Source organism: Rhinoderma darwinii, chromosome 3 (assembly GCF_050947455.1).
Source record: "Rhinoderma darwinii isolate aRhiDar2 chromosome 3, aRhiDar2.hap1, whole genome shotgun sequence".
NCBI classification, from domain to species: domain Eukaryota; kingdom Metazoa; phylum Chordata; class Amphibia; order Anura; family Rhinodermatidae; genus Rhinoderma; species Rhinoderma darwinii.
The window spans coordinates 80,410,857-80,425,994 of NC_134689.1; the positions used below are offsets into that span (position 1 = coordinate 80,410,857).

The window sequence follows — 15,138 nt, forward strand, 5'->3', positions numbered from 1 at the left end:
TACAACACAGAAATGAAGGTGCTTTTTTCAGGCCCCTGTTTGGCACTTTAGGGGTGCTGTTAAATGGAAGCAATTCCTGACTAGTATAGTCATTAGGAATTTTAATGAAGTCTATCATAGTGAGCGTTTCGGTTTATGCACTAAATTAGAGAGCCGCTTAATCCATTCAGTGTCGAAGTAAATCTCTGAACAAAACATTCGAAACAAAATGCCATTCATATACATTGTGTTTGCTTGGAATGTTGCGTCAGCCTTCAATTACTTTATAGGGCACCACAGCACACTTATTGTGGAAACTGGTGGTGGTCATAAACTCCACCGATGTAATCATCCCCCCCACCAAAACAATTAGATGCTGTGTGATAATAAATACAACTACCTGACTGAATATAACTGGATTTTAATGGGGCGGTCTTATCGCAAATATAGGTGTAAGGCTTTGTTCATATCAAGTTAGAGCAATATTGCGGAGGCATACGTGTATTCCCTGACGTATAACTCCAAAGTGTGCCATTGTATAGCCATATAGTGGCAAGTCGTCAAATTGTCGCAGTGTTAAGAAAAAATTATACCACACAGTAATATATATATATATATATATATATTTATTTATTTTTTAGGAGGCCCACTGTAAGGGAAAACACAGTCTGTTGCGCTTTACTATAGATACATAGTTGATGAGGTTAAAAAAACACACAGGTCCATCAAGTCAAGCCTACAATCCTACCGAGTTGATCAAGAGGAAGGCAAAACCCCTATAAGGTTGATGCCAATACGGTAAAAAAAAAAAAAAAAAAAGGTATGCAGACACATACTACCCCAGCGGAGGCTAACAGGACACTCTCCTGGCCTACTTCGGTTGTAAAGGGGGCCAATGGCTAAGTTTGATATATGCTCTGGGATCTTTCCCGGCGCATACACCGAACGTGTTCAGATAACGTGATGTACACAGAGACTACTAAATGAACAGAAATTTAGAAAGGATCACACCCGCAGTCTCTCCGCCTTCCCTGTTTGAACTATACACATTGCTACAGCTGGGCATAATTATTATAAACATGTTGAAATCTATTTGGCTGATGATTAATACTGTTTTGTAAGCAAAAATTACTATATTCAGGCTTAAAACAGAAATGAGTGAATATGTATTATTTTCGAACAAACATTTTCCTTGGCATAAATTAAAAAAAATACGATGTATTCTCCGTTTTGATATCATGGACTGATCTCCTTTGGGATCAAAATGACCACCAAGTATCTATTTTTATATCAATTTGTGAGCACTGTTAAGTCTGTGAGCTTAGTACTGTAAAATATACATGACAATACCACAGGATATTTCTAAAACATACTGCGAACAAAAGCAGATCAAGGAGCAGCCGAGGAGCTGCTCACAACAACAGATCAAGTCACTGTTTCATTTTCCAAAGGGAGTCATCTGATGTGGCTGACTGAAAATGAGTCTGAGCTCAAAATTTATATTTATATATATATATATATATATATATATATATATATATATATACTACTATTATTCCTGTTGTGCCAATAGCGCTGGTGTTGAATCGGTGCTGAATCATTCTGATTGTTTAAAACTAACCTTTTTTAATTATGATATAGAGCTACATTGGACCTCTACTGTACCTTCCCATTGCTTCTATGGAAGAACATCATCATGCAAATGGCGTCTGATGAAGCCTGTAGGCGGCTTCTGTGAACTGACTTACAAGCTCTGTGCATGTGTGCATGAGCCCCTGAGCGCATCTGACTGTCAGAAGAACACAATATGAACCCCTAAGCTGTTCGATAATTGGCCCGATTATCACTTCAGGCAAAAAAAATCTATTGTCATCTTCAGTATGGAGGTATAGAGCAGAATCATATCATACATTTAGGACTAGATGTTAAAAAAACAACCCTATAAAGCAGAAAGTCCAGCCGCTATATAGGAGTATTATCAAATGACATAAATCCATGCATTAAGTACTTACCCTGCTATTATGTTATAGATTTTAACAAACAATGCATTCAGAAAGTCTTCAGACCCTTTTTCATATTTTTGTTGAGGACTTGTGCGAAAATAAAAAAAATTAACGTTTTTCCCTTTCATTCTGCACTCAATACCCCATAATGACAAAGTGAAAATAGAATGTTAGTAATCTTTGCTAATTTATTGAAAAGGAAAAACTAAAATATTGCATTGACTTAAAGAGGCTCTGTCACCAGATTTTGCAACCCCTATCTGTTATTGCAGCAGATAGGCGCTGCAATGTAGATTACAGTAACGTTTTTATTTTTTTTAAAACGAGCATTTTTGGCCAAGTTATGACCATTTTTGTATTTATGCAAATGAGGCTTGCAAAAGTACAACTGGGCGTGTTGAAAAGTAAAAGTACAACTGGGCGTGTATTCTGTGCGTACATCGGGGCGTTTTTACTTCTTTTACTAGCTGGGCGTTCTGACGAGAAGTATCATCCACTTCTCTTCAGAACGCCCAGCTTCTGGCAGATCACGCTGTGACGTCACTTCCCCAGGTCCTGCATCGTGTCAGACGAGCGAGGACACATCGGCACCAGAGGCTACAGATGATTCTGCAGCAGCATCGGCGTTTGCAGGTAAGTCAGAATCAACTGTAGCCTCTGGTGCCGATGTGTCCTCGCTCGTCTGACACGATGCAGGACCTGGGGAAGTGACGTCACAGCGTGATCTGCCAGAAGCTGGGCGTTCTGAAGAGAAGTGGATGATACTTCTCGTCAGAACGCCCAGCTAGTAAAAGAAGTAAAAACGCCCCGATGTACACACATAATACACGCCCAGTTGTACTTTTACTTTTCAACACGCCCAGTTGTACTTTTGCAAGCCTCATTTGCATAAATACAAAAATGGTCATAACTTGGCCAAAAATGCTCGTTTTTTAAAAATAAAAACGTTACTCTTATCTACATTGCAGCGCCTATCTGCTGCAATAGCAGATAGGGGTTGCAAAATCTGGTGACAGAGCCTCTTTAAGTATTCAGACCCTTTAGTGAGTACTTAGTTGAAGCACCTTTGGCAGCGATAACAGCCTCCAGCCTTCCTGCCACAAGGTTTGTAAACCTGGATTTGGGGATTTTCTGCCATTCTTCTTTGCAGATCTCTCCAAGCTCTGTCAGGTTGGATGGGGACAGCTATTTTCAGGTCTCTCCAGAGATGTTCAATAGGGTTCAAGTCAGGGATCTGACTGGGCCACTCAAGGACATTCACAAGAGTTGTCCCTAAGTCACTCCTGTGTTGTCTTGGCTGTGTGCTTAGGGTCATTGTCTTGTTGGAAGGTGAACCTTCGGTCCAGTCTGAGGTCCGGAGCACTCTGGATCAGGTTTTCATTAAGAATATCTCTGTATTTTGCTCCATTCATCTTTTCCTCAACCCTGACCAGTCTCCCTGTCCCAGCGGCTGAAAAAACACCCTCACAGCATGATGCTGCCACCACCATGCTTCACTGTAGGGATGTTATTGGGCAGGTGGTGATCAGTGCCTAGTTTACTCCAAACAGCTTAGAATTGAGGCCAAAAAGTTCAATCTTGGTTTCATCAGACCATTAAATCTTTTTTCCCACAGTCTGAAAGTCCTTTAGGTGTTTTTTGCAAAGTCCAGGCAGGTTTTATGTGACTTTTACTGAGGCTTCTTTCTGGCCACTATTCCATAAAGCCCAGATTGGTGAAAGTGCTGCAGTAATGGTTGACCTTCTGGAAGTTTCTCCAATCTGCACAGAGGATCTTTGGAGCTCAGCCAGAGTGACCATTGGGTTCTTGGTCATCTATGTTACCAAGGCCCTTCTACACCGATTAATTAGCTTGGTGGGGGGAGCCAGCTCTAGGCATAGTTCTGGTGGTTTCAAAAATGACGTATCTGGTACGTCGGTATTGCAAGTAACTTAGTGCAAACTGACGTACCAGGGACGTCCTGAAGATGAAGCGGACACAGGAGCTGTAATAGCGACGGTCGCATTTAAGTGGTTGACAAAAGGAGGGGACAGAACCTAATAAGTTAACGGTCAGTTAAAGAATGACAGTTACAGTACACTACATAAAGTAGTGCAGTGTATTGTACTGGGGATCAGAAGATCAGGTCTTCAAGTCCCCAAGTGTAAAAATTTTTTTTTAGGAAAATAAATAAATACAAAATTAAATAAATCGCCCTGTTTCCCTGATTAAGTCCTTTATAATTGAAAAAAAAGAAACAGAAAAAAAACTATACATAATAGGTATGGCCGTGTACGGAATGGCATGAAATATAAAAATATCATGTTATTTTTACCGAAAGGTGGACACCGGAAAAAACAATTAAATAAAAAACAATGACAGCAATTCTTTTTTGGACATCTTGTCGAAAATAAAATGTAATAAAAAGTGATGAAAAAGTCCCAACTATCCCAAAATGATACCCACAAAAATTACAGTTAGTTACGCAAAAAACAAGTCCTCCAACATCGATATGAACTGAAAAATCAGATACAATCAAATTTAGAAAACTTGTAATTTTTCTCAAAATTTTGGTGTTTTCCCAAATAAGCAATGAATTTATCGACCAAATTTTACCCCTGACATAAACTACAATTTATCACGCGAAAACAATCTCAGAATCGCTTGGCTAGGTGAAAGCATTCCAAAGTTATTACCACATAAAGTGACACGTCAGATTTTAAAAATGGGGCTCTGTCACTTAGTCCAAAAGTGGCTGCGACGGGAAGGGGTTAAGAATAATGCAGGCCACTGTGCTCTTGGGAACATTCAGTGCAGCAGAATTTTTTTCGTCTCTGAGCTCTACAGAAAGTTCTTTCCTCCTCATGGCCTGGTTTTTGCTCTGATATGCATTGTCAGCTGTTGTCCTTATATAGACAGGGGTGTGTCTTTCAAAATCATGTCCAATCAAATGAATTTACCCCAGGTGGACTCCAATCAAGGCATAGAAACATTTCAAAGATGATCTAGAGAAATGGGGGGCCCCCAGAGCTAAATTTCAAGTGTCATAGCAAAGGGTATAAATACTTATGTTCGTGCAAAATTAGAGTTTTTAATTTGTAATAAATAAAAAAAAAATAATAATTCTGTTTTCACTTTATCATTATGGACTATTGAGTGAAGAATGATGTGCTAAAATAAAATAAAAAAATCATGTTTTTCCCCAAGGCCTCAACATATTAAAAAAGTGAAAGGGTCTGAAGACTTTCCAAATGCGCTGTATATTGACTCTTGAATTCATGTCTTGAAATTGAAGCTCTGAGACACCAGCTCTGATGCGATTTTCTGATCTGTTCTGCTATGAAATAATTATATAGCTCTCACCACAAATAGTATACTACTACTATAACTTATATAACTAATGATTGTCTTTAACTTTTTAAATGAATGTAAATATCTCTAATAAAAATTGACCCTTTAATATCAACAGTAACACACAAAACTAAATTCAAATTACATAAATCAAAAAGCCAAATGTTAACAAGATTACCCAGAAAAGCATTAAATTTAATAAAGAAAACAAGTGAAATTAGAGTTGAAAAAAAATAGGAATCCAAAACCCTCCAATTAAACATAATCCCGCAAGTTAATATCAAATCCGCGATTAGTCCAAACCTGTCCCTGCAGACTAATTAGAACTTCTCACTACCTGCCAGATGACCTGAAATTCTCTGTGGGTGTGTAGATAGTGTCTAGGGTGTGGATATAGTTTATATGGCATCACACCAGTAAGTAAAGCATGCTGCTTGATACTGTCTGAAATGCCCACTAGGATAAAACTTTCTCACATTAAAACATAGGAAATAGAAAATCAGACAATCATCTAAAATACAAAAACATTGTAGAAATACCAGCCGCCTCAAATGCAGTCTAAAGATTTACATCACTTCATGATACTTGCACACATCTCCTAGTCATTTTTCCACATAATTGCTAAAGGTGAACTGTTGCTCATGCAATTTTACTATCAATAACTCCCAGATACCCCTTTCTATCCGACATTCTCCAACCCTACAAACCTTCAAAAGATCATTAAAAGCTCTTGCAACAAGCATATAAAGCGCCCAAAAGAATCCCCCAACTGGTATTCTTCCAAATGCCATGTATAGAGCTGCTCACGTGACCTCTTGTATCTACTCCATAGGCCTTTTAGATTGTAAGCTATATGGGCAGGGATTCTACCTTGATGTATTTTGTAAACAATTGTTTCATTTGTCTTCTGTAATTGTTACAATATATGACCCCAATATTGTGCTATGTAAATAATAATAATACCTACATCCAGGGCGCCATAGTCATGTTGCACAATATTTTCGCACTGTCGAATATGTGTTTGATTACAGTGCAATATTGGAAATCTACGCACACTCGTAATTGCCATGTATTTCACTTTGTGGCGCACGGACCGCGCATTTGCTTCAAATATATTAGGAGGCGTGCGCCTCTTAATAAGTTTGTCGCATCTTACTCCTGAAGGTTTTAAAGCAAGACGGACATATCAAACTCCAGTGTTAGTTAGGCTGAATTCAGACGAACGTGGGGAAACTCTGATGTGAAAAACAGCCGAATTTCACGTCCGAGGTGCCCCCTTGCAGGTCCCGTTTTCACGTATCGCCATAGACTTGAGTCTATCGAGGGATCCGTGAAAACGGAACAAAATAGGACATGTTCTATTTTTCAACGAAAACTGTTGAAACAACGGCTGTGAACGGCCCCATTGAAATACATGCATCCGCGTGACGGCCCTTGTCACACGGACGTACACCACAGTCGTTTGAATTCAGCCTAAATCTGCCCCAATCTTTTTAGGTGCATTTTGCACAGGTTTTGTATTTTTTTGCTAAAATACTGCAGCCAGATGTTTTCTGGGAGTCTATAAGAAATTATAAGAATGCTACACACAACGTTTTGGATTTGTGGTGAATTTTTTTTGTCATTTTTTTGGGTCAGTGTAATTTTTCTCCATAGGCTTTATACTGTACCTTAAAAAAAAACCTTAGAGAAATATATTTATGAAAAACATTGCATTAACCCCTTAAGGACCAGTCCAATTTACGTTTTTTCATTTTTGTTTTTTCCTTCCCACCTCCCAAGGGCCATAAAGCTTTTATTTTTCAATCAACATAGCTGTATTAGGGCTTGTATTTTTGTGCGAGGAGTTGTAGTTTTTAACATCATCATTTATTGCACCATATAATGTGCTGAAAAACAGGAAAAAAATTATTTGTCGGGTGGAATAGGAAAAAAAAACCGGTGATATCGCTATTGTTTTTTGGGTTTGTCTTCACGGCGTTCACAGTCTGATAAAAAAAAAAAGCATGTTAACTTTATTCTGCAGGTCAAAAAGATTACGGTGATACCAATTTTTTTTTTAAGATTTACTATTTTTACAAAGAAAACACTATTTGTTAAACAAAAATTTATTTTGTGTCGCCATATTCTGAGTATAATAACTTTTTTATTTTTCCATTGATGAAGTGGTGTGAGTACTTTTCCATAGCGAGCTGTAATTTTTATTGGTACCATTTTGGGGTACTGTAGATTTGACCAAAAACAGCAATTCTGTCTTTTTTTTTTCTTGACATTCACCATGCATTAATTACGTTCCATACTATTCCCTGTGGCTTGACGTACAATCACGTCATGGTGCGGCAAGGGAAAAACACGCATTGTTATGGGAGTTTTTACATGCGAATTTAAACGGAAAAAAAAAAGAAACCCTGTCTGAACCAAGCCTAAGGCCTTCTTCACATGTGGCAGATTTCTAGCAGAAATGTCTGATATTATTCCATATATCAGAGTTTGGAAAATCCATGTACGTGCTGCAGAAACAACCACATTCAGGGTTCATCATATATGGGATAGATTTTTAGTCACAGAAATGTCTGCATGTTCTGCATCACATGTTTGTGAAAAGCTTTTATTGTTCACAATGGAAGAACTGGACTAGTTGTCAACACAGCTAAAACACTAACTCAATATCACGTGCTGAAAAATAACGGCAGCATTTGCCATCCATTCAACATGTTCCGGTTAAACTTTTAGTTTCCCATGTCGAAGAGATATACATATCAATATTTCCAACAGTTGATATAGTTTATATAGCGAAAAGCTAATCAACAGAATTGTGAGACCCTTTCAGTATTACTCATTGGTAAATCATCCCGTATAATCCTGTACAACGGCATGCAGAGGGACTCTGAGGGCCACTGTATTATACTCCATGTGGCACTGTATTACAGGGTTATTCTCCCCGAGAAGCAATGCTTCCAGGTGAGAATACCTCCGTAATATGGTTTGATTTTGTTCCTGTCGGATGCATACGGTATCCAACAAAGAAAAATCTATGTATGCCTCTGTATGAAATCAGAAGCATACAGAGGTACAGTTGGGCACCACAGAAGTCTATGAGTGCTCTATTATGGCTCCGTACAACTCGGTTTGGCTATATGCATGAGCCATGAGATGAGTGGGGGACCCTTCTGGATAGTGTATCTAATGAATGGAATTTCCTCCTAAAAAAAAATAACAAAACCACAGGGCATCCAACCTGCCCATATTGTTGCATCACTAGACTTTTTTTTCCCCTGGAGCTGAAGTAGTACCAGCACTGGTAGTCACACAGCTTTGAAAGAAGAAGATAAATTTAAGGCTTCGTTCATATCTGCGTCGGGACGCCATTCATGGGTTCCATCTAAGCTTTCCATTAGGGGTTCCCAAGCTTCAAAATGACTTAACCCTTGAACAACGGTGACAAACGGAAACCATTTTTACCGGATCCGTCACCATTGAAATAAATTGTGATGCAAACGGAAACCTATGGTTTCCGTCTGTTTCAATTTGGATTCCGTTCATGGATTCCCCTGACGGAAAGCTCCGATGGAACCCATGAACAGAGTCCCGACGCAGATGTGAACGAAGCTTTATATAATTTTTTGCCACTTTTGCTTCCAAAATAAATGAATAATGTTTTTATGTTAGGGGTAGATGCGCTTTAACACAGAAAACAAGATAAACAGAGAAAAATGGAAGAAAAACACTGGAACATTATTATGTACTAAAACATTGCAAAATTTAGCTTTCTTCACATTGCATTTTTACATATAAACAGTGTTCGTTACCTGGATAAGATCCTGCTTCTCTCTTTCTCCAGAACTGATAGCTTTTTTGATCGATTTCATTTCAGTCAAAATAGCTTGTGCTTCATCAAGTTTATAGCCAACATGGTTTCCAGACATTTTCATGTCAATCCTAGTAAAATGCAGTTGTAGTAATATTAGAACAAGTGTGTTACTGTACAAAGTGTGATGCTACAGAATTTTTCTATTCGGACAATTGGTTCATTTCTATCACATATTACTAATTAGAGAATTATAAGTGTTAGGCCTCAAGAACACAGCTGTATTACAGATCCAACTTGTACTGAGCCATAATAGGGCACCCAGAGAGGCGCATAGGGCCTGACTGTATTTCTGTGTGCCTTCCTATGGAGACAAACCAATCAGAGAGGAAAATAATTGCGTTATGCACCATCAGATGCTGGTTCGAGAGGTATTCTCTACTAAGAGCATACGGCACCTGACGGAAGACCATACGGCACCTGACGGAAGACCATACAGAAGGAAATGGAATCTCTACGGCCCCATATTACAGAAGGTGCAGGGGACTCCTTGTTCTCTGCGATGTGCATGAGACCCTAAGCAGTCAAGGTACATATCATTCTATCACGGCAGAACACAATTAATGGGATCAGATATGCTTCAGTACGGAAAAATCGAATATAATTCTATATTAATATATAGCTTGATAAAGGTCCTATTGTTGGACAGAAATGTCGCTGTTTGTTGGCTGAATAAAAACACTATTTTTTCACACTTGGAGTGCTGCAAGATTTCTATTTTTGTATATCGCTCTGTCCTTGGATCGTGACAACTTGCCCGGCAATAAGTATTTGATCCCTGGCTGATTTTGTAAGTTTGCCCACTGACAAAGACATGAACAGTCTAGAATTTTTAGGCTAGGTTAATTTTACCAGTGAGAGATAGATTATATATAAAAAAAACAGAAAATCACATTGTCAAAATTATATATATTTATTTTCATTGTGCACAGAGAAATAAGTATTTGATCCCTTTGGCAAACAAGACTTAATACTTGGTGGCAAAACCCTTGTTGGCAAGCACAGCAGTCAGACGGTTTTTGTAGTTGATGATGAGGTTTGCACACATGTTAGATGGAATTTTGGACCACTCCTCTTTGCAGCTCATCTGTAAATCATTAAGATTTCGAGGCTGTCGCTTGGCAACTCGGATCTTCAGCTCCCTCCATAAGTTTTCGATGGGATTAAGGTCTGGAGACTGGCTAGGCCACTCCATGACCTTAATGTGCTTCTTTTTGAGCCACTCCTTTGTTGCCTTGGCTGTATGTTTCGGGTCATTGTCGTGCTGGAAGACCCAGCCACGAGCCATTTTTAATGTCCTGGTGGAGGGAAGGAGGTTGTGACTCAGGATGTGACGGTACATGGCTCCATCCATTTTCCCATTGATGCGGTGAAGTAGTCCTGTGCCCTTAGCAGAGAAACACCCCCAAAACATAATGTTTCCACCTCCATGCTTGACAGTGGGGACGGTGTTCTTTGGGTCATAGGCAGCATTTCTCTTCCTCCAAACACGGCGAGTTGAGTTAATGCTAAAGAGCTCAATTTTAGTCTCATCTGACCACAGCACCTTCTCCCAATCACTCTCAGAATCATCCAGATGTTCATTTGCAAACTTCGGACGGGCCTGTACATGTGCCTTCTTGAGCAGGGGGACCTTGCGGGCACTGCAGGATTTTAATCCATTACGGCGTAATGTGTTACCAATGGTTTTCTTGGTGACTGTGGTCCCAGCTGCCTTGAGACCATTAACAAGTTCCCCCCGTGTACTTTTCGGCTGAGCTCTCACCTTCCTCAGGATCAAGGATACCCCACGAGGTGAGATTTTGCATGGAGCCCCAGATCGATGTCGATTGACAGTCATTTTGTATGTCTTCCATTTTCTTACTATTGCACCAACAGTTGTCTCCTTCTCACCCAGCGTCTTACTTATGGTTTTGTAGCCCATTCCAGCCCTGTGCAGGTCTATGATCTTGTCCCTGACATCCTTAGAAAGCTCTTTGGTCTTGCCCATGTTGTAGAGGTTAGAGTCAGACTGATTCATTGAGTCTGTGGACAGGAGTCTTTTATACAGGTGACCATGTAAGACAGCTGTCTTTAATGCAGGCACCAAGTTGATTTGGAGCGTGTAACTGGTCTGGAGGAGGCTGAACTTTTAATGGTTGGTAGGGGATCAAATACTTATTTCTCTGTGCACAATGCAAATAAATATATATAATTTTGACTATGTGATTTTTTTTATTTTTTTTTATATAATCTATCTCTCACTGGTAAAATTAACCTAGCCTAAATATTCTAGACTGTTCATGACTTTGACAGTGGGCAAACTTACAAAATCAGCAAGGGATCAAATACTTATTTCCTTCACTGTATATATTGAGAAAGGTAGCTTCAGAAAGGTTCATTCTGTTCACTCTGTGGTGAATAAACCAAAATCTCTGTCATTGAAGTCCTGGTGGGTGCTGTTACTTGTCCTCTACTACTACTACTATACAGATATATATCAACCGAGTTTAACTTGTAAACCAGTGCATAGTTACATGAAATATATGCTGCATTAACAAGAATACTATTTGATATTGCTCCATAACAGGGGTATACTAATCAGTCGTACAACCAGGTATTGCCAATGGGCTCTTCTTCTTCGCCCAAAAGTTCACCATTAAAGGGAACCTGTCACCAGCATTTCACCTATTAAACCAGCAATACCTGGTGGTAGTGGGTGAAAAATAATTTCTATATAACCTATAATTGTTGTCTTAGTCGGCTCTGTAGCTTTAGTATTGAGCTTTTTAGTGTTCCTGTACCGTATGCTAATGAGCATAAAAGAGTCATATCTTCGTTTGAAAAGAGTCAAATCTTCATTCCTCAAGTCTTTCCGCGTTTACCCCGCCTCTTGACAGCTCCTTGCCTTCCCCCAGCACACAAAATCCCACACGTGTGCATTGATGTCGTCTTCTGGGGTGTGCGCACAAAGGGACACCGAATTATTACGATAAAAAGCGCAAAATGTTTGCAGACTCTTATTTACAGTCAGAGGAGGAGTTTACGAGAGGGGATAACGGCAATGACCTTTTCATAGCAGCAGCCAGTGAGGGATAAGTAAAGTTCAATAGGTGAAATGCTGGTGACAGGGTCCCTTTAAGTAGTTGTCTCAGTACGGCAACCCCTGTCCATATGTCCTATTAGGGCATATAGATGTCACAGAGCTTGTAAGTGGCTTACTCTCTGGCAGACACAGGACGTCCATGCATTACATGGGTGGCTATTTTTTTCAACTGTTGCAATGTAATGCTACATTTCCTCCTGCGACAGCCATGGCTTCCTAGACGCAGCTTTCCCCAGCAATAGCAGATGATCACCAAGGGTGAGAAAAGGCAGACCCACTGGAGTCTTATTAAAAAGTGGCTGTCTTCGTGCGATAACCCCTTTAAGCCCTACTCAGACACTGGAGCCCAGTGATAGGACCTCAAGCTGAGGCCTTGAGTGCAGCAGATTTTAACTGCTAGTCGATCTGTCTGGTATCTCACATTAAGTGATGTCATTGTGCATGTACAGTGACATCACTAATCCTCAAGCGTAGGCCATGAAACCCATCAGTCCAGTGTAATTACAGCCGTATAAGCCATACCATCTGCTATGAGGATAGAGAGTGAGGGGGTTCATTCAGGTGCAGAAACGCAAGTCCTTTTTGTGGGGGGGGGGGGGGAATAGGTGCTGTAATTTTACTTAATGCTGTTAATATCCATCCTTTCGTTTTGGTTGCTACTATCTGCAGGGATATATTTCAGTTTGCTGTCAACAAGATATGGAGCCAATTCCTGACTTTTCTATAGGGCCCTATGACTTTTGCTTGGGATGATGCAAAGCCGCAACTAAGTGCGGCCCTGCATCAGCCCACCCCTGATGTGTGGTACATTACACGCACGAACCCGTTTTTTCCCCTTCTCCTGGACCATTTTATAACATGTAACACATAACACCAGACAAGATGTCCTGATTTATATGGAGCTATAAACTTATGAGCTATAAAATATAACTAGGATTTAATCATCATCATTAAAACATTACAAAATGCTAAAAATTCAAAAATAAGAATCTTCAACACGTTGCTCTGACCAATGTATTAAAAAGTTGATAACCAGCATCTCCATATGTGTGATCATAATAAATGGTGATCTATATTCCAAGGATTTTCTTGCTCACTGCTGGATGTTCAGATCATTCAAACATTGACAACCTTTGTTATATAAGCATATTGGTTTATGATTAGAACTGGTGGTATTACTATAAGGGTATGTGCACACACACTATTTACGTCCGTAATTGACGGACGTATTTCGGCCGCAAGTAGTGGACCGAACACAGTGCAGGGAGCCGGGCTCCTAGCATCATAGTTATGTACGATGCTAGGAGTCCCTGCCTCTCTGCAGGACAACTGTCCCGTACTGTAATCATGTTTTCAGTACGGGACAGTAGTTCCACGGAGAGGCAGGGACTCCTAGCGTCGTACATAACTATGATGCTAGGAGGCCGGCTACCTGCACTGTGTTCTGTCCGGGACTTGCGGCCGAAATACGTCCGTCAATTACGGACGTAATTAGTGTGTGTGCACATACCCTTACACAATTTCATCATGGATTCTTAGAGCCAAGCTCTAGGCGGAGTTGCCTCAGGAACTCAGTATAGCGGTAAAACCGGTTTAGCAAGGGTGCCAGAACAGTAGAGAACATTCTTCTGGTCTCCAATGCGAAATACTATATGACAAGTTATTCAGAAAGTATTTATACGGGAACTACTCCAGAGTTTCTATGAGGCTGGGACGGAAGGCTCATTAGAGAAATAAAGATTTCTCAGCCTAAAGCGTCAATCACGCCAAGATCAAAAAGAACTACCTTAATCCTTTTTTCAGTTTGATCTTTGCTGACATGTCAGATTTTAGCTTAAATATCCATGTTGCAGATTAATTTTCTTTTATTTAAAAAGGTGGATGTCAGAAGAAAAGGATGTAGTGGCACATAAGAGGCTCTGCTCCAAGGTAATATTTAAGAATATTCTAGCTGTGCTGGTATGCACATTGTACTTCCCTTTACACTGTTAAAAGATCAGCACGATTGAGCTATAGTGGAAAAAAACCTGTTACTACATAACTATTTCATTACAATTCTCCAGTGTTACATTGCTGATGAAAACTGGTCATTCATACCTAAAAATTAAGGCTATGTTCACACGGGGTATTTTGCCGAGTTTTTTGACGCGGAAACCGCGTCGCAAAACTCGGCAAGAACGGCCCGAGAATGCCTCCCATTGATTTCAATGGGAGGTGTCGGCGTCTTTTTCCCGCGAGCAGTAAAACTGCCTCGCGGGAAAAAGAAGCGACATGCCCTATCTTCGGGCGCTTCCGCCTCTGACCTCCCATTGACTTCAATGGGAGGCAGAGAAAGCGTATTTCGCGCTGTTTTATGCCCGCGGCGCTCAATGGCCGCGGGCGAAAAACGTCGCGAAAATCGGCGTGCAGGGAGAGGAAAATCTGCCTCAAAAGTTCCAAACGGAATTTTGAGGCAGATATTCCTCCCCCAAAATACTCCGTGTGAACATAGCCTAAGGGTGTATACACACGGGGCAGTGATGCTGCGGTAGAGGGCTGCACCATTACACCACCACACAAAACCTACATGCTTATATGATCTCTGATGAACAGCTGAGACAAAACTGCGACTCAACTGCAACCTGTGAATACACCCTCACTTTGCTTCCTTAAAGAAGGAAGATATTCAGAAACTACGTTAGGCCACATTTCCATTAGCATCGTTGCTAATACTAAGCTATCAGTTATTTCTAGCGCATATGCCAGATAAAGAAATACTAAATGTGAACATAGCCTAATACAGCACCACTCTTTTTTCCAAGGGAGCCTTAATAACCACTGTTAACCAGGTGCCGGCCAGAAGCGGTGACCAAAGATGGGTTCCGTTGTCTGTG

At 40.2% G+C, this 15,138-nt stretch overlaps 1 protein-coding gene across 2 annotated transcripts in view; it reads right to left on the bottom strand.

The window, feature by feature from the left end:
* Nucleotides 1-15,138, bottom strand: part of WWC1 (WW and C2 domain containing 1) — a 210,153-nt gene that overhangs the window by 77,086 nt on the left and 117,929 nt on the right. For both annotated transcript variants that reach the window (XM_075856421.1, XM_075856420.1), the window contains exon 6: nt 9,122-9,251. In XM_075856421.1, coding sequence (XP_075712536.1) covers nt 9,122-9,251 — 130 coding nt within the window. The remainder of the gene's footprint in view (nt 1-9,121; nt 9,252-15,138) is intronic.